Source organism: Andrena cerasifolii, chromosome 2 (genome assembly GCF_050908995.1).
Source record: "Andrena cerasifolii isolate SP2316 chromosome 2, iyAndCera1_principal, whole genome shotgun sequence".
Lineage (NCBI taxonomy): Eukaryota > Metazoa > Arthropoda > Insecta > Hymenoptera > Andrenidae > Andrena > Andrena cerasifolii.
Genome location: NC_135119.1, coordinates 17,938,362 through 17,957,860, shown reverse-complemented (window position 1 = coordinate 17,957,860; position 19,499 = coordinate 17,938,362). Strand labels below are relative to the sequence as shown.

Genomic DNA, 19,499 nt, shown 5'->3' with positions numbered 1-19,499 from the left:
AAATTATCTGCAATGCTCCAAAGTTTTTCTAATTTAAGTGAGAATTATTTTCATACCGTGGTTTAAAGTTTGTTATTAATAGTATCGTCAGAGTTTATTATATTAACGGGTGTACGTTATTATAATAACTCAGTTGCCCGTGTGTTTGTCATTTTGAATTTCGTATAGCACAGGCAGCGGCAACATACATTCTCCTGATAAAAAATTAATCCTCGCACACTGTTCCTGAACGAGGTGCTACTATTTGCAATGAACTTCAACTACGCCAGGTGGTCAAGGCTCGTGTACTGTGTTGGATGTTATAGCCAAGGAGTTACCGTAATCTTTAGCGCAGGAGTCGATGCATTATGTAAAATTATTGACCAGCAGATGTAGGCCAGTCGTAGACGATAAATAAAAATTAAAGCGTTACTCCTCCAGAAAGTTGTAGATAAATCAATATCTCTCGCCTGGCGCCGTCTGTGTAATCGAATATATAACTATTGTTGGCCAGCCAAAAGACAGGAATCGAGTGATTCCAGTCACGAGGCAAATAATTCGTGGCGTATCCCGTACTCTTTACGAGGGCCTTGACCTCGTCTTCTGATATCACTGCCTGATGACGGGCAAATCTTCGCGTGCATGTTGGATCAAATAGTTGCAAATGATAAGATAAAATCCGCGTTGCATCGTTGCTACAAATATAGGGGACCATTCTCCAAATCGTTTTGAAAATAAGAAACCTCTGCGCTAAAACTAGTTGACTAACAGAAAACGAAAGCATAAATACTATGTTTAGTAAGTGGCGCCTTCAAATAATTCAAGGGATGGAATCCTATCATCGGTGTTTGGCAAAAGTAAAATTTATACTTTTAATAATAAATCTGTTAGTATTTGCTAACTCCATTTTACTATGTGTGCTCTCTAAGAAATTTATATTCAAGGTAACTAAGTGTGTAACTCGTTAATTGATTAAAATTGCTAATGACTCTCTATCACATCCGCTTGGAAGTTCACGGTCAAGCGAATTGACACATGCCTTCTTATTAGCAACTATCGAATACAGTTTCGATGCTCACTTGTTCTTCCGATACTGTCTCAACCATGTAGATAAGTCATCCGTCTGCACATGACTGTAAATCGTGACATTTACCTACCGTCATGGCATTGATAGCGAATTTGGTATCTCGCACCGACGCTGTGGTGCCAGAAAATGACTTCGGATCGGTTGATTTTTATTGAGTTACCTTCGTCTCTATCAGAAACAACCAATCTAAATCATTTTCTGGCACTAGCACAGAGTCAGTGCAAGATAGCGAATTCGCTATGAATGTCGACGTTTTTCTAGATCTCACGATGTCGTAACATTTGATCCACGCTGTCATACTATGTCATGACTTTTACTATCACGTCAAAACGCACGTTTATCCTATGGGGCAGTGGTTCCCAACCGGTGGGTCGCAAAGTTTTTTCTGAGGGGTCACCACGGTTTTTTTTTTAATATTGTTAAGGGGTTACATACGTTCTCGGTGCCTAATAATTCATCACTTTTGGGATTTTTTTTCTCGGGAGGTGTGAAATAAATCGAAAATTTTATAATTGTATATTGTTCTTGGGACCTTTATTCATATAGAAAAATTGGTTTCACACACTTTTGTTATATATTGCCGTTCGTTTTCTGCGGTTGCAGCAACCTCTGCACCAAGCAGGAGGCCTCCTTATCAGCATCATGACTTTGACAATTTAAATCTTTTTTCATGAACTTTGCGTTAGTCTATGCAGAATGGCATTGTCTAAGGGCCATCGAGGCAAATTCTTGAATTTTTAGAGAATAAGAAAATTATGCCATTCTGAAGCAAGCAGTCGATTTTTCGTCTACAATTTCGATCTTTAAATGGTAAAGAAAATATTAAAGATTTATAATTTTCAAATCTGTCCCGATAGCCCTTCGAGAATGTCATTCTGCATAGATTAACGCAAAGTTCGTGAAAAAAGGTTGTAAATTGTCGAAGTTATGATGCTGATAAGGAGGCCCCATGCTTGGTGCAGAGGTTGATGCAACCGCAGATAACGAACGGCAATATACGACAAAAGTGTGTGAAATAATTTTTTTTATATGAATAAAGGTCCCAAGAACAAAGTACAATTATAAAATTTTCGATTTATTTCACACCTCTCGAGAAAAAAAATCCCCAAAGTGATCAATTATTAGGCGCCGAGAACGTATGTTAACCCCTTAAGTTAGAATTAAATGTGAAATACCTACTTTTTATGCGTTTTCTTTACCTTATACGAGAGGGGGGTTGCAGATTAGTTGACTATTATGAAAGGGGGTTGCGACTTGAAAAAGGTTGGGAAACACTGCTATGGGGGATACTTTTATATCCAAGAAAATAATGTGTATTATAATATTCGTATACCATAAAAATTCAAAACCAATTAATATTCATTTAAAGCTGTTACCTCAAAGCATCCATGTAGTATATGGTCAAAGGAAAGTCTAGAATAAATTATAATCTTTATTACATTTTTTGGAGATTCAGAAATGTTTTGGTTTGTTTAAAAAACTCTAAATAAATCTATAGTAGGCACCTATGTACATTGTAATTTTTCAACAGTTTCAGTCAATTTATTATTTAAAACATATTTTACCAGTTTATTGTAAGGCAAATCGTAACGAGGGTACTAAACGTTCGAGATGATTGGCACTTCCGCGAGAGATTTTTAATTATTCATTTATTCTTAGACGCGGAACCGTGAACGGAATGAATTACCTCCTTACTGAACGTATAAACTATAAATGATCCGTAATCCTCTCAGTAAAGCCTTAGAAGTCGCGGAGAATGAGATTACACGTTAATGTAGTCGCTTTACGCGAGGCTGCTTCCTGTCTGCCTGCATTATAACTGTTTTACTAACAAAATGATGTAATTCTTGTCCCTAGCAACTTTCATTTCTCTTTGCTATAATTTTCTCGTTGTATAATAGAACTGCTTCCAGATATCGGTGAAAGGACGCGTAAATTCTTGCTACAGAAATTTGTTGAACTAAATTCAAACTAATACCAAAATTAAACGTCTATTTGCGAGTTTGTAAGCTTGAAAATAGTTTTTTTTTGCTGAAATAGAGAAAATTAGTTAACAATGGTAGATACTTATATGAGAGTTAAAAGGAATAAGGTTTGCGATTTTTCTCCTTTTTTATTATTGATGAACGTAAGAAGAGTAGAATAGAATTGATAATTGTTTAATAAAGATATAATAACTAAAGAGTTTTTATAAATATGTAATACCTACTCTTTTGGTTGCACAACTTATATTAACATTTCTTTCTCTGTGCCTTTGAAGATTATAGCACGAGGTAACTAAATTTTATTATTTTATTAATGCAGAACGAAATGTTTCATTACTTAATAATTTTGATTTAAAGTCATTAAAAGTTCTTCTGGAACTTTCGGAGTAATGCAGTAGATAAATGGAATTTCTCTGCAATTTTTCATAAATTGTATCTCTCACATTTTTCATAAATGTCATTTACAATGACGAATATTATTATATCGCTCGTGTTATCATTAAATAAATTATGCAGAAAGAAGAGAGGGAAATATGTTGACAAACTTGTGAATATATAATCTACTTATGTATAAATTGTATTCTATACAACTTTTACGTTTTATTATCATTTTAAAATTCTCCAGTTCACCATATCCAACATGTTCATAACGACAATAATCGATCGATTCTTTTCATGGCGCGTATATTTTTCAATTTATTCGGTTGCCACGAGGTCGCTTAAATTTATTTTATTCTGACTAAAAAATTAATCTTTCCAACGAGGATAATCAAAGCGGCCAAAACCGAAGATTCACGTTCCTTTCTTTTCTTCCGCTCCTCTGGAACACAGTAGACTGTTGAATAACGTATAAACACAGAGTAAAATGTCTGATATAATCATGATAAAACCACGAAGATAAATGTTTCTGTTTGCAGGTTCTTAATGGTCGTAATGCCGTTTAGCTTGTTGGGGATTAAATCGACTGATGTCCTGTATAATCCGAATCCACTGTATCATACGGCTGGTGGAATGCTAGGAGTGGGGTTCGCGATTCTAAAAGGGACACCAGTGGTCCTAAGGACGAAGTTTTCAGTCACGGCTTATTGGACCGATTGCATCAAATATAATTGTACCGTAAGTGGCTTACGAAGTTACTTTACAGCGATCTCACAGTTTCACGAGATTCTGCAGATTTGCAGAATAGTGAAAAATATTTCACACGTACCTATTTTTTGTTATCGGCAATCGGCCATGTTGAAGGGGTGAAAGTACCCCTTAAAGAGGGGTCCGAATTTTTTTTTTTAATATCTCAAGAACTATTAAGGGGGTGTTCTCGTGTAACAGCCCCCGAAATTTATGATTTTTTTGTTGAAAAAACTATTGTTAATATTACATTAAACTCTTTTCGGATACCTATAAGGAGGCATATATAAACTTGTAGAATTTTTTTTATGTCGATTCTTCTTATTATTTATTAATTATTATGGAATCGTGTTAAACTTTTCGACGATGTTGGTATCAGGTGTAGCATCTGTCGTCTGTTTGCGAAAAGAAGAAATTTTTCCTGAAGTTAAATAATTTACGCTGGGACTGGACCTGAAATTTTAAGTTTTATTTATAATCCTTTTTTTCATCTGTATAAAGAATAATATGAAAATTTGTCGAAGGAAAAAGTTACTTTTTCTTTCAAACGCTATAACTCTTTCAATTTTTCATTTTTTTTTCTTTAAACTGAACCAATCTCAGCGTAAGCTAACTTTAAGAAACTTCAATATTTTTTGCAATTAGATGACTGTGATAGGTGCTACATATCCCACTAACAGGAGTTACATCGTCGAAGAGGTGGACAAGATTCCACAATATTTAATAAATAATAAGAAGGATCGACATAAAAAAAAATTCTTCAAGTTTAAAGATGCCTCCTTATATCCCAAAAGAGTTTAATCCAATATGACGAACAGTTTTTTTTTTTAAAAATTCTTAAATACCAGTTACTTTTGGGGCTGTTAGACGAGAATCCCCCTTTAAGCACAGAACAATTTGTTTAAATGTGAGTTTTTTAAAGCGAGGGATTAATTTATAGCTGTTTCAATATTTTACTGACTTCGTTAATGTTCCTAAGATATTTATGCCGTTTCAAGTGATGTATCGATGGATTACAATTCTTACGAATATATTGATATTACTTTTTAATTTGGACGTACCTAAGTGGTGTTTGTTTACTAAAATTAGTTCATTATGTAGTGTAACGACTAATCGTTAGTAGAGGACGTGGCTGCGGAGACTTGTAAAGATACAGTTCTTTTGTTTTGTTATTAGGCAGCACAGTATATTGGTGAAATGTGTCGTTACTTATTGAACGCGCCACCTAGGCCACAAGACAATGCACATCGTTTAAGGCTTATGTTCGGAAATGGCATGAGGCCCCAGATCTGGAATGAATTTGTCGAACGCTTCAACATCAAGCTGGTTTGCGAGTTTTACGGATCTAGCGAAGGAAACGCTAATATCGGTGAGGCCCAATGTTTTAATTATAATAAAAACAAGAATAACATAAATTATTTGAGAATTCTGAGTTTTTTAAATGTAGATATACAGTGGCGGGCGAAAGAAAGTTTACATCCTTTAAGATCGCATAACTCTTTTAGAATTGGTCCAAACGACATGAGTCTTTTGGGGGGGAGCTAGAAGGATTAGTTTGCTAAGTGACGTGTTTCGCCGTTTTTTCCCAAAATTTTACGCTACCCCAAATTTGTTGCTTCCCAAAATTTTACGCTCCCCCAAATTTGTTGCTTCCTATAATTTCACGCTCCTCCAAATTTGTTGCTTCCCAAAATTTTCCGTTCCCCCAAATTTGTCGCTTTCCAAAATGTGATGCTCCCCAAAAATTGCCGCGCTTGGCTGCAGCCGCATAGCCTATACACAAATCCGCCCCTGGAGATATTCCTGAGTTATTGGGCCACCCTGTATTGTGGAATCCTAAAAAAAATCTCATTACCTACAGAAGAACTAAATATTAAAATATAGTAGTCAAAGTAATTTACTCCGAAATATTTGGTTCTCATACTTCTTCGTTGTGTGGTATTTACCGTAAAATGAAGTTCTGTAATGAGTACGTACGTATATATTTCAGCAAACTTGGACGGTCGAGCTGGTGCTGTTGGTTACGTACCACTCATTGTACCAAGGGTATTCCATCCCGTGGCAATTATTCGAGTAAATAAAGAGACGTATGAACCGGTTAGAGCTCCAAATGGATTGTGCATAAGAGCAGATATAAGTAAGGATTTAACACAGTAATGTTAGAATCTTGGGCAAAAAGTTTCCAAATTAAAACGAATAAATGTTTTGTCTTCAGATGAACCAGGTATGTTCATAGGGCTAATAAAAGAAGGAAACGCGTTGAGGGAGTTCAATGGATATCTAGACAAAGAAGCGTCGAAACAGAAGATAATAAAAGATCTGTTTGTTAAAGGCGACAAAGCTTTCCTGACTGGTGAGTCACATTTACAAATACCACCTTAATCAAAATGGGAATGGTAAACAACGGATGTAATTTTGTGCTAACTAAAACAGAGACTTACGCATTCGAAGACTCGTGCAATTAAAGATTCTTCACCTTTTTTAATGAGTTCTATTTTTGCAGTTCCTGGCTTCAAAATGATTACTATTGTCTTTTTTTGTCGTTTTAGGCGATATTTTAGTACAAGATGAATATGGTTACATTTACTTTAAAGATAGAGTAGGAGACACGTTTAGATGGAAAGGTGAAAATGTTGCCACTGCCGAAGTGGAGGGTGTTATCAGCACTATTGCTGGGCAACGAAATGCTACCGTTTACGGAGTTCAGGTTAGTAATTCTCGAACTTTCGCGTGTACTTTAACAGCACACACTAAGCGTGGATATCATTCAAGGTGCCTGGAATGGAGGGAAGAGCAGGCATGGCGGCAATAGTCGATCCAGATAGTCTATTAGATTTTAAAGCTCTTGCAGACGGCTTGGAAAAAGCTCTACCAGCATATGCGAGACCAATTTTCTTAAGAATCGTAAAAGAACTGGAAATGACAGGAACGTACAAGCTGAAGAAGATTGACCTACAAAAGGAGGGCTTCGACCCGAGCAAAATTCAGGATAAAATATACTTCCTGGCCGGAAACAAGGAATATGTTGAAATCACGCCCGAACTATATGAAGAAATTATGTCTGGCTCAAGAAAGTTCTAGTCATTACGTTGATGCTTCGTGAACAATTTCTAAGGGTTGGAGATGGTTTAACGATTAGACGTATAATTTTTTTTATAACATGAACATGACTATGCACGCGCCTTGTAGATACAACGTATAGGATTTTATAATATTATTATGTAAAACATAGGACATAGGTGGGAGTTTTCGGATAATGTTATTTTTACGAAAGCTCAAAGGAAGCTTGTGTAGTATGGGATTTCTGTCACAAAGGGACACATTCGGTTTTGCGAATAGTCACATTGAATCGAACGAATATGGTGACATGTTCCTGTATATTTTATAAATATATCTGTACATTTTTAAATGAATGAATGAAGTGTAGTGTAAGAAACACATTGGCATTGTAGATAGGACAACAGTTTAAATAAAATCGTACTTAATATGTAACATTCGTCTTTCATGAAGGATACCTTTATTTCGAGTTGAAATTGCGTCATTCTTAAATAAATAGCTAATAGAATTTTCATTTAAAAATGTTTAACGATCGATTAAAGTAAGGTAATGTACGTAAAATGCTGTCCTACATATATAAAAATTCTGTATTGAATAAGCCAATAATAAAAGAAAAATTCTTTCAATAGCAAGCACGTGGCAAAAAAAAAGTTCTTTCATATGTGTATCTGTTACTGAAACGACTCGTCAACATTCATCATCTATAGTCTTTGTTTCTGATTATAAACTCTGTTATCAAACTAATTTCCTGCATAATGAATTAATTACCACAGGTAGAAATGACCACAGTTTGACGTAGATACTAGGTAAGAAATTAAATGAGCCATTTTCTTCAAAAACCATTCGGCTTCGTGTACTTTAATTATGTCTATAGAAATATGATTGGGTTATTTACAAATACGAACACGGCGCAATTGCAATGTTCACACCACAAATAATAACTATGGCGATTATTCTCAACTTCGTAACCGACGAAGCTAAAACAGGTTTTTCCTAATGTTTACAACCGACCTGCAGCCATGTCTAAGGAATCTTAAACGTCTTTAGAGAATATGTACCAAGTTGCTTACATCATATAATGATGCAATCATCAATGCTCTTCGAAACGTAAACGGCATATGTGAACTTATACGATAAGGTTTAAGATGATGCGATGTAATAATAGAATAATTTTCGTGTACAAAAGTGTTGCATACTTAGAGTTCGTGTATATCAGGGAATTAGAAATTAAATATTTTGCCCGTAATGAAATACTTCGCATAATAATATATTCGTTTAAGGAAATGAATCTGATTATAAGTCTTGTATATCAAGTATTGTAGTGTGTGTGTGTGTGTGTGTGTGTGTGGCTGTGTGTTTGCATGTGAAAGCAACGTACAGTGTAACTGTGTCCATTGTATATCATACGTTGTATGTACATTGAGTGATTAAATTATTAGAGCCACCTGCGTAAATTCGCAATTTTACATTAAAACAATTAATTTTTAAACGAAAGCCTAGTTACACTGAATTCTTATTTTTTTTTTATGAAGTATTGACGTTTTCAAACTTCAAATATACACTTGGCAACATTATCTGCCACATGGATGATTTATTTCTACACAATCGCAGAAAACATATTCTTCGTACTGTGGCTCTAATAATTTGATCACCCACTGTATACCCCTTGCTAATTTATCTATGAACGTCACTGTACGCGAGAAATATCGGCACGTGCTCTTCTACCTTCAACTTACAAATTTACCTAAAGAATTTTCGATACTACAAATTTCACTGCACATTTCTGAAATTCACTAGGATCGTTATATGTAGCATTTGCGAATAAATTATACATGTACTGTAAATGCTAAATAATTTACAAAATTTATGAAATATCTATAGTTTATAAATTTGTCTGTCCCTTTCCCTAATCTCTCAAGTACTCGCGATTACTTACGACGGATCATCGAGAGCAACGCAACTTCTTTTCGATTTCAACCACGAGTTCGTGACCATTTTTACGATACCTATAGGAAAAAGAGTTCGTTTCGGCTATCAGCTGGGCGGTATAGCTTTGGCGGTTTGTCCGAAACCTAAGTTAGGCCGAGTACCAAACCACGACATCTTCCATTCTAAAGTTTCTTGAAGCAAGCGTTCTTCTTCGGGCGAGAAATGTAGAAGAGTAGCGACCGCTCTTGTTAAGTGAAGAGCCTTGAACAATAGAAACGAAAACGTGTAGCGAGAAATAATTGTAAATTGAAATGAATAAAGTTAATATTTGGAGATCAGCAACTTCTTTTGATATGTGTAGAAACATTTCCTATTTTACTCATTTAATATTTACCTCATATTCCCGACTCGTTAGGAACTTTATAAGAACGTGCTTAAGGTATTTAAAATTAACATCGTCCTCCCTCGTGTTATTATGCCTAGCGGTAACAGTCTTAGACGAGCTCGGTTTGAGAATCGCCGCAGAAGGTTCGGCATCACTGTCCAATGACGATGATGGAACCCTCAGTTCTCGTTGGAGAGTCTTCTTCATATCTGTTAATCGTTGTTGCAAGACTTTGATTGTCTAAAAATACATTCAGCAATTAGTATCCTGCAACGTACCTTTTACTCGCTTCATTTCTGTTTTAGACTTGCCTTAGTTTTCTCATTTAATTGCTCTTCTAGGTCCATCAAACTACTTTTAAGAAGTTTCTCAGTCCTCTCCATTTTTTCTCTGTTTCGTTCTGCTTCCTCCAATTCTGACATCCTTTGTTTAGTTTCCTCTAGTACCGAGATTGCTTGTTCCACTTCGTTGCTTTTACTTTCTAAATTAAGCTCTAGGCTGTCTATCCTGGTTTGCATCTCTGCGCTTTCAACTTCGTGACGCCGATTTTCTTGCTTTACAATTTCGATATCCTGGGAGACTTGAGCATTCCTCAGCAACGCAGAGTCCTTCTCACCTCTTTCTTTTTCTAGGCACACTCTTAGGGTCGCTGACGCTGTCCGTTCAGATTCTAGATCTTCCCTTAAACGTGCTACTTCTAAGTGCAAAGAGGAATTATTCGTTCGTTCTCCTTCTACGGTCAGGCGAAGGTGTGCTACTTGAGAGGTAGCAGCCGACAAACTAGTGGTCGTATCCTCCAAGTCTTCTTTCAGTTGGATGATCTCCTTCGAAGATGATTCCTGGCAATATAGTAGAGAATACAATAACGTAAGTAGTACCTAATATCAAAAGTATCGAGTATTAATATTGTAACTTTGCATTGATAGGCTTCACGGAAATATGATTTGCAGTATGTATCTTTGGAATTCATGGTACAATCGAGATTTATTAATAAAAAAAATAAAACAAAATATTTATGCAACAGTGAAAGGTGTTTGGTTGAGTTAGTTAAAGCATGAGTAAAATTAACATGGAGCAATAACTAAAAATTTCTTAAAGGATGGGAAACATTTTATATAAACACTTTTACATTTCAGTTTCAGTTGGTATCAGACTTTCGATTCGTCTAACATAAGCATATGTACAAGTTAAGTACCTTTGCTATATATTACACATTATTTTAGTATTAATTAAAAGTTCTTGTTAACGTATATTAATCTATATAATAAATAAAGGTAGTTCATCTAAAGTAATTCAAGCAATTAAACAATAACTTATTTTTAAATAAAACCACAATCTTAGTAATTTATTGCACTTGAAATGAACTACCAAATTTACGATTGTACAGAATAGTGTTTCAAATATAACACAATGTACGCGTTAAACGTATATGATGCGTATTTATAAAAATTTAAACCAGAAGTTTTCTAACAGGAGTCGTTTGTGCCATTAATTCCAAAGTTCGAATCAGCAAAAAACTCTAATTCGAACACATTTGATTTAGCAGAAGAACTTGTATCATGACTTTTGATCTCTCAACGGTTTTAAATTCTTCTATTTAACCATTCCAATCTTCTATTCTATATTATATACGATACGTTTTCCTTGAATCGTTTCCTTCGGGGCACGCATTCCTAATAATTTACAGCAACGTAAACGTAATTAGACTGTGTCGTTGGTGTAGCAAAATATAATATATATCTGTTACCCTGTAAGAAAACAATAGTGTACACATTCGTGTGTGTAATAAATATATAAAAAGCCGCTTGAATAGGGGATATAAAAATGGGTTAAAAACAAGCACAAAACGAATGCGATCACTATCTAATTTATTTGTTCCTCTCTTTATTCCACAAATAAAATATACAGAAATGCGATCGTACATAAAAATGTCGTTATGTCGATACTATCTAATTTTCATGTACAAAGGCAATGTGGGGGATATATAGGACTTTGAGTGGTTGACCAAAGTGACCTTGTTTGTTGAACAGGCGATACTGATTTCAATAAAGTATAATATACATACATCATAGAGTTTTTGCATGCTTATAATAACGGTAAATAAAAAAAAACTATAAACAAAAGAGTGTGCTGGTAAATATGCATAAAATAAATATTCTGTGCGTTAAGCGTCAAGCATCTTAAAAAGAACATGCAAGTTTATATAGGCGATATGTAGTTTTCATATTCAATTAAATTGTAGTACAACATTTTCTACGCGTTCGTGTAGACGCGTTCCGGTGTTCTTACGGTTGTCGGGTAATATTGTAAGCGTTTAGTACTTTATAAAAGTGATTAGGTGATTTGTTACGATAAACGACTACGATAAACTCTGACAAACTTCTAAGAAATAAACATCACATAACCACAATTAAACATTCACGGACAAATACGAAATAGTCAAATACGAAACACAGTGACTTCCCTTTTCCGCTCTTCTGATAAAGAGAAGAATCGATTGAAGTACGTAAAAGCTGCTACAATCTTGTTTGAATTGCGATTCTTAATGTATATAAGTAGGTGATTATGTATCACGCAATATTATGATATGGCTCACACAGTAAAACGACAAGAAAAAAAAGAAGAAGAAAAAAGACGATAGATACACTTATGTAAGAATTCGAGGAACAATATTCAGGACCGTGACCATTTGGAAACATCTTGTCATTTGATAAAGGAATATTCATTTCTTTGCATCTCAAGATCTAACGGGACATCCTCTTCAAAACAATCTAGCCCATGCATGACTACATATCGCGGTAACTCACAATTTGCCGCTTAAACTCTTCCACCTCATCATCGACGCTGGCCCGGAGCTCTTTCAGTTCCGTGGCCATCTCGTCGATGTCCTCTGCCATGCGCAAAAGCTTGGCGTCTTTCGTCACCATGACAACATTGTTCACCTCTATATCAGCTGCTAGCTGCTTAATCCTCTGTCTCAGCTTTTCGCACTCCTCTTCGACTCGCCTCCTCTCCAGACCTTCTTCGCCAGCCTGTCTGCTAAGCCTTCCAACTTGAGTCTCCAAGCTAGATATTTTTCCTGACCAACTAGTCTTTATATCGGACAAGTGGAGATGCGCCTCCTCTAATTTCCTCTCTAACAATGCTCTCTCTCTCATAAGATCGGCTATTCTCTCATCGACTGTTACTTGATCGTTAGTTCCTAAAGCGACTCTCTGTTCTAACACAAACACTTTATCCTTTAGGTGACGCACTTCTTCCTCCGTTTGCGCCAGCTGGCAGGAAAGCTGAGTTCTCTCCCGCTGTGTAGAATGACGCAATGTCTCCATTTCATCCTGGAAATGGTGTCATCGTTACAAAAACCTGCTTGCTCCGTCGGCTCTTATTATTATTGTATTTTGCTCTGTGAAGCTTTGTTGCGAACCTTACCAAAGCATTGCTAACACATAAAGATGAATGAAATATTAGAAATAATTCAAACCTTACGAAGCCAAGGATAAGCAAATGATGATGAACAACGACGGTTAATGACAACAACGCTGAAAGTGAATAAAATGAAAAAGGAAAGTTACGAAGCAGAAATAAACGCTGGGTGAGATCAATTTTTTTTTTTAAACAGACCAATGTGTATGTAAAATTATCATCTCTGTAGTCTGAGAATAATTATTCCAGGCTGTTACGAGAGTAACAACATTGGAGGGTGAGTACCGCAGTAGAAATAGTTTGGACATTTTAAATGAAATCTCCGTCTAGTAAGATGAAAACTCTTCTTTTACTATTGAAACCACTTCCACTAGTTAATACATGCATTTCGTTTTTCTATGTTATATAATTTTGCACCAAGGATAGAATTACATAAAGAGCAACACTGATGTAAGTAAAATCTATAGAAATCAGTTATGTTTGCAGAATAGCAGCAAAGCTTTGAAGACGTACCTCTAGCATCAGCAGTAGCAGCAGCGAATTAGCGGAAATTACCGCCTACTCTGATCTCCAATGCTCTCGTTTATCAAAGTTTTCCAATCTTCATGCGTTTGTTGTTTTCACAAAACTTTCAGTATCACTTAGATTTTGCTCATGTTCCATAACGAATAGAAGAACGTTGGTCTTACGCAACTTGTTTGTACTCGAAAAAATGCTCACCTTCTTCTGAACTGAGATTTTAGCAAACTGGAAGCGACAGCTTCTCGTCACGTATTCGAAAAGCATTTTAAGAGTACAAGTAAGAGTTATGGAACATATGCGTATTGTTTCATTTTAACGAATGTCCGAAATATTCGATACAATCAAATACTTTCACCGCTGATCGCAAATATATATCGTAGATTGGTATAGTGTGTCAATATAAAAAAAAAATGTGCAGAAAAAACAACATGGCCAACCGTGACAAAACAAAAAGCTTATTTAGAAAATAAATAAAAAATGAAAGGCTCCGAAATAAAATTTAACTCTGTCGAAAGAAGCGTGCTTATGTCTAAAAAATATACGGTCATAATTTCACAAAAGACCGTGTAACATATAATTGATATTATAAGAACGAAAAAAACAATTTAAAAGGAGAATATAGACACGAAAAAATTGATTTCTCCATGCACCTCTATCTTTTCGCATGAAACAATATCTCGTACTATTAACGAGTACAGAATACAATGCACAATATAAGAAAAATTAGTTTTCGAAAAGTAATCTGCGCTTAAAGTAATATCCAGTATTTCTTCAAACTATTCTGATGTTAGAATTTCGCATAAAGAATCAGTTCGTTCAAAATAATAAGTAATTTTATTTCATTGAAAATAATATTGCTATAGAGAGAATAAGACTAAACAAATGTCACAGGTTTTTTTTATAACTATGTAACTATTTCATTTCATCGTGTTATAAGTATTATATTAATAAATTTGCATATATTTAAGCTGCTTAGTAATATAAACAAGTACTACAAGAATGTGAAAACCTGTTCGTAAATAATCGATAATCAGTAACACGTTTGTTAATAATATTCACTGTGAACTATCTGTTCCTCTTGTACATATGCATTGTAAGAATAGAATATGTAACATTTGAGAAAATTCTTTTGCTGTGAAACTATAAACTTTTGCTCAAACTGGTGATATATTTCATACGCACATAAAAGGTGAATGTAAGTGTAAATCATTGAACAACACATACAGCTAAAAGAATAGTCATACATGAATAATTCAATGCTTATTACGTAAAACTTTCTCCAAGGATATCCGCGTTTGTGTAATCAATACGGCAACAATTGAAAAATGTTTTTAAAATAAAGAATGTAAATCCTTTCCAATCGAACTCATTTAGATATGCTCCATGTTTACTTACTCGAGTGACGTGAATTACATTAACACAATTATGAGAAATAATTATGTTAACATAATCTTAAAGTTAATGACATATTCCGGATGATACTCGAAATCAAAGAAAGCAATTATCTCACAACGTACTTACCTGTACATTGTTCAGCTCGTCTTCGTATCGCCTGAGACGCGAAACTTCGGATTTCAAACTTTCGATCTCCGCAGTGGCTGCCTTCAAGTGATGCGTCTTTTCGTCCACTTCTTGCTCCTTAACCAGTAACTTCAATAAAAAGAAGAAACATATCGTACAGGTAACTCGACGGTAATAATCTTATTAAAATACATAGGGTTAAAAGTTTATTAAGTGAGACTTACTAAGTGTTTCACTTTGGCCATTTCTTGGGTTTGCAAATCTTCTAGTTGCTCCGCGTCTTCTTGAAAACTGTATAACTTCTTTTTATATTCTGAGAACACAATGATATTAACATTTGACACGTGGTAATATTATTAAAAAGAATCAGCTAAAGAGATGTTTTTATTACAATTCGTAGTGCATAAAGAAGTGCGGTGTTTAGTGATGGGATCTGGAGCGTTTCGAAGCGCTTCAAATCTATATACGTGACGAAAATTTCGAAGCACTTCGAACATCATTCAAAGCTTAAGGGGTCATTCTGGTAATCACGCCGCAGAATTCGGCAACATTCAGGCTTTTTTTCAGTGAATACAATGAATAACAATGTCAAACTTTTTTTCAATTATTAAGCTACTTGTAATGTATACGGAACAATTTTGAAAATACACGTTTAATTGTGTTTTTCCAATGTTATCTGGAGTTCAAAATCGCGCCTCTGAAAAGACGGCGGGAGTGATTTCAGCTCACAGATTCATCTGAAACAAAAAACCAAACTGATTCTTAATCATTATGAGTACCGCTATCGTAGGTGCCAGAATTAGCCATGCACAGCCATGTAAGTCAAAATTTAACAAAATTGTGGAATCAAACTTCAAGTAAGAATGGAAAATTTCGAAGCTTGAAGTTTGAATGCACGCAATTTTGTTAAATTTTGACTTATGTGGCTAATTCTGACACCTGCGATAGCGGTACTCATAATGATGAAGAATCAGCTTGGTTTTTTTATTTCAGATGAGTCTGTGAGCTTAGAAGTGCTTCGAATCCCATCGCTAGCAGTATTAGCACAGTATTACGAGTAGATCCCGAATTTGTAGAGCAAAGAAAATTTATAAAAGATAATGAGTCTAATCAATAAAGTGTAAGCAACTGCTTTTTCTTAATATTTTACTAGGAATTGCTTAAATTCATGTGAATAACAACACAAGCATTTGCTTTATCTTGTAGAAATTCCTAAACTGCCTAGGACTTGCTTAAAGGAATCGCTTTTCCTTAATTTCTTAAGGAATTGCTTACAATCGAATGAATAAAAGAGGCAATTGCTTTTGCTAAATAAGCAAATCCTTAAGAATTTTTAAGACTGCTGTACCACATGCTAACATTTGCTTAAAGGACCAATTACTTCATCAGTATGTATTAGAGAGAAAGCGTATGAATAAATGGTACATGAAGTTCTTTAAACGATAATTAATTGCAGCCGTTTTAAATTCATATATATATATTATACAGGGTGTAACAAAAAAGTCTCCGTTTCTTAAAAGAGGCGATTTGTGGAGCCGCGGTTCCACGCCTGCACGTCTCGGCTCACGGGCGGCCTACAAGCGTATTTGGGAAACTTCTCGATGGTCGGCGTTTCTCGAAGTTTCCTTTTCTGCATGCTACAGTCATAATATCGTTTACGCTGCAATAACCTATGAAAATGGCGCAATTCCTAAATATCCGGAAAGAAAGATTTTATAATGTGCGAAAGAAATGCAAAAATGAAGATTTTCGAAAATTATATCTGCAAAGGCGAGCGCGAGTCAGGAGCACTGAACGCCAGCGAGCAGGGGAGCCCGAGAGAGTGAGAACGTTACCGGCGGTCACAGCTACCATTTACTTACACGGTCTAGCAAAGCCAGCAATTCCTTACGATTTTTATTCATATGAAAATAAGAAATTCCTTTTTTGTTTAAGTAATTGCTTTTTAAGGGACTGAAACGTCCACTGTGACGGTTTGAAAAATTAAGCTCATTTTAAAGATTTTTTTCTCCATAGATACAACATGTAATGCAATAAATCTTTTTGGTATTTATTAATCTACTCTTATATTATACAAAAAAAAATTGAAAGAATTTTTTTTAATTTGTTTTTAAACTTTAAACGCGATTATCTCAAAACGACATTTTTTCAACTGGTGCGGGTGATTGCAAAGAAACTATTTGACCAATTAGTCTGAAATTTTTACACGTTATTCAGCACATCAGTGGCTATGGCCGGGACTACGGAAGCCTTTTTTGATTAATCATTTCATACTTTTTACAAGGCAAAGTGCTTGAAAAATTCACTGTATTTTGACACAAACTTCAATCGTCCGCCATTTTGTTAATTTTTTATCAGTAAATATAATCCTAGTCCCGGCCATAGCCACTGATGTGCTGAATAACCTGTAAAAATTTCAGACTGATTGATCGAATAGTTTCTTTGCAATCACCCGCACCAGTTGAAAAAAAATGTAGTTTTGAGATAATCGCGTTTAAAGTTTAAAAACAAATTAAAAAAAATTCTTTCAATTTTTTTTGTATAATATAAGAGTAGATTAATAAATACCAAAAAGATTTATTGCATTATATATTGTATCTAAGGAGAAAAAAATCTTTAAAAAGAGGTTAATTTTTCAAACTGTCACAGTGGACTGACCCCTTAAGCAATTGATTTTGCTTATTAGCAATTGCATTCCTTATTAGGAATTGCTTAGTTTTTATTCATCATGCCCAACATATACCTTCCGCATCCTTAAGTGCCAATGCCAAAGAATGTTTTGTATATTCCACGTTCAGTAGCTCTTCTTCTAATTTACTTTTGTCCTTCTCTTGTTTCTCAACAACTTTCTTCCATTCCTTTTCCTTTTCGAAGAGCCTTACTTTCCATTCCTCTTCCTTCTTTTCCATTCGTTTCATCAACTCTGCCTCCTTCTTGGCTAATCTCCTCCGCCATTCTTCTTCCCTAGTTTCGAACCTCTTGATATCCTTCGTAGAGAGTTGCATACCATCGCTTAATTTCAGTTCGAAACTGCTATCCCGCTTCAACGAGATCGGCGGAGAAGGTGACACTGCGTTCTCTTCCCGTGAACCATCTAACGAAACTTGAGAGCCGCTGATGCTACTCGTGGATCCCGCCTGTAAGAGGATTACCATTATTTCCGAAGATTCTGTTAACTAAACAGGGTAAAGGTACCAGTAAGTTGACCATGTATCAGTAGTTGACAACTTTTCAGAAAAATGTGAAAAATAAGGTTTTTAGAAGCACAACTATGTCTTTTCAACAGCGCGTCGCTTCTCTTAATACCCACCAGTTCGCCACTTCTGAAAACCTTATTTTTCACGTTTTTCTAAAAAATCATCAACTACTGGCACCTTTACCCTAACACTAAATGTATTAAAAAAATGTATCAAACCCAGAAACTCTCGTGCTGCTAAATACAACGGAATATTAACTAATAGGAAAATAATTTAAGTAAATGCAAAACGAAGTACGAATGAAAAAGTGTTTCAAAACATGTGCGAGAGGATATTCGGCGAATAAAGTTGTTTCGACTAAGTCGCAACATTAACGTAACGAGATAATATACATAATGCATTGCCTGGCAAACATATGTACATTTATAATGAGGTAAGCTAAACTACTGTCCACATATTTTCAGCAACGGCAGTTCGAAACGACCGCGGGAAGTTAATCGGTGTCTATAAATAAACCCCCGTCGTACGCTCGTAGCCGAGATATCGCGTCGCATCGATAACTCGTTCGCCGAGCAGACATGGCATGTTTACCTGAGACATATGCCTAGAGTTAATACCACGCACGTTCCCGGCATTTCTAACGACAGTCGACACGTCGCTCCCTATTTCCTCCCGTATCTTGTTCTTCAGCGTCGCGAACATGGTGCAATAACCTCCAAGGGGGCGACCAGAAAATGACAACCACCACCTGTCACCGTCGACGTCGTGACGACTTCGTGCGCCCGTCTAACGGGGCGACCTTACTGGAGCTCAAGGAGTAGAAATGTAACGCGCCAGTGGTTCATTCTTTGCCGATAACACCGGCTGACTCGGTCTCACCGAGTCATAGTTAAATCATGCGGTGTAATTAACGGGGGCAAAAGTTTCGCACGGAGCTGAGTAGCGCGTCAAACACAGACTGCCATACTGGTCGCTCGCGTTAAGCGGCCACTGGTTTCGCGAGTGGTTCGATATATAGATATACACACATGTATAGATCGTGTCCTTTGATTGGGCAAATTAGCGCAACGAATACGTTCAGCGCGCAATGCAAATACCCTGACTGCACAGTGCCCCTGAAGTATATTCGTGAAAATGAACGATTCACTGGGAGCTGTTGTACGACACTCGGAAGCTCCTCGACGCGCGTGTGCTCCGATTAAAAAAGAACGAAAACTATGCACGAAGTAGACGCCGCGCTTATTATCTTCTGTGTATACAGAGAGATAATTACATAATGATGTCACCAA

General features: G+C 35.7%; 2 protein-coding genes and 1 long non-coding RNA gene across 3 annotated transcripts in view; 2 read left to right on the top strand and 1 right to left on the bottom strand.

Moving 5' to 3' along the window:
• LOC143379019 (long-chain fatty acid transport protein 4) overlaps positions 1-7,668 on the top strand; it is a 19,581-nt gene extending 11,913 nt beyond the window's left edge. The window contains exons 5-10 of the mRNA XM_076831295.1: positions 3,969-4,167; positions 5,353-5,545; positions 6,167-6,313; positions 6,392-6,529; positions 6,726-6,883; positions 6,949-7,668. Coding sequence (XP_076687410.1) covers positions 3,969-4,167; positions 5,353-5,545; positions 6,167-6,313; positions 6,392-6,529; positions 6,726-6,883; positions 6,949-7,257 — 1,144 coding nt within the window. The 3' untranslated portion in view covers positions 7,258-7,668. The remainder of the gene's footprint in view (positions 1-3,968; positions 4,168-5,352; positions 5,546-6,166; positions 6,314-6,391; positions 6,530-6,725; positions 6,884-6,948) is intronic.
• LOC143365930 (uncharacterized) lies at positions 7,535-19,499 on the bottom strand. The gene is made up of 8 exons (XM_076806534.1): positions 18,802-19,499; positions 17,757-18,150; positions 15,238-15,326; positions 15,014-15,142; positions 12,355-12,882; positions 9,859-10,386; positions 9,557-9,787; positions 7,535-9,423 (listed from the first exon to the last, which is right to left on the bottom strand). Exons 1-8 carry the CDS (start codon positions 18,910-18,912, stop codon positions 9,268-9,270), a joined length of 2,166 nt encoding a protein of 721 aa, XP_076662649.1. The 5' UTR covers positions 18,913-19,499; the 3' UTR covers positions 7,535-9,267.
• Positions 12,877-13,667, top strand: LOC143365933 (uncharacterized). The gene is made up of 2 exons (XR_013084621.1): positions 12,877-13,247; positions 13,397-13,667. It is a non-coding gene; the product is annotated as an uncharacterized LOC143365933 (long non-coding RNA).

Coding starts and splice junctions, on each gene's coding strand:
- LOC143365930 (XM_076806534.1), bottom strand. CDS start 18,912: ATGTTCGCGACGCTGAAGAACAAGATACGGGAGGAAATAGGGAGCGAC. Junction 15,143..15,237: donor TGGCCAAAGTGAAACACTTA/GTAAGTCTCACT, acceptor TTTTTATTGAAG/TTACTGGTTAAGGAGCAAGA. Junction 10,387..12,354: donor AAGAGTTTAAGCGGCAAATT/GTGAGTTACCGC, acceptor CTATATTGCCAG/GAATCATCTTCGAAGGAGAT.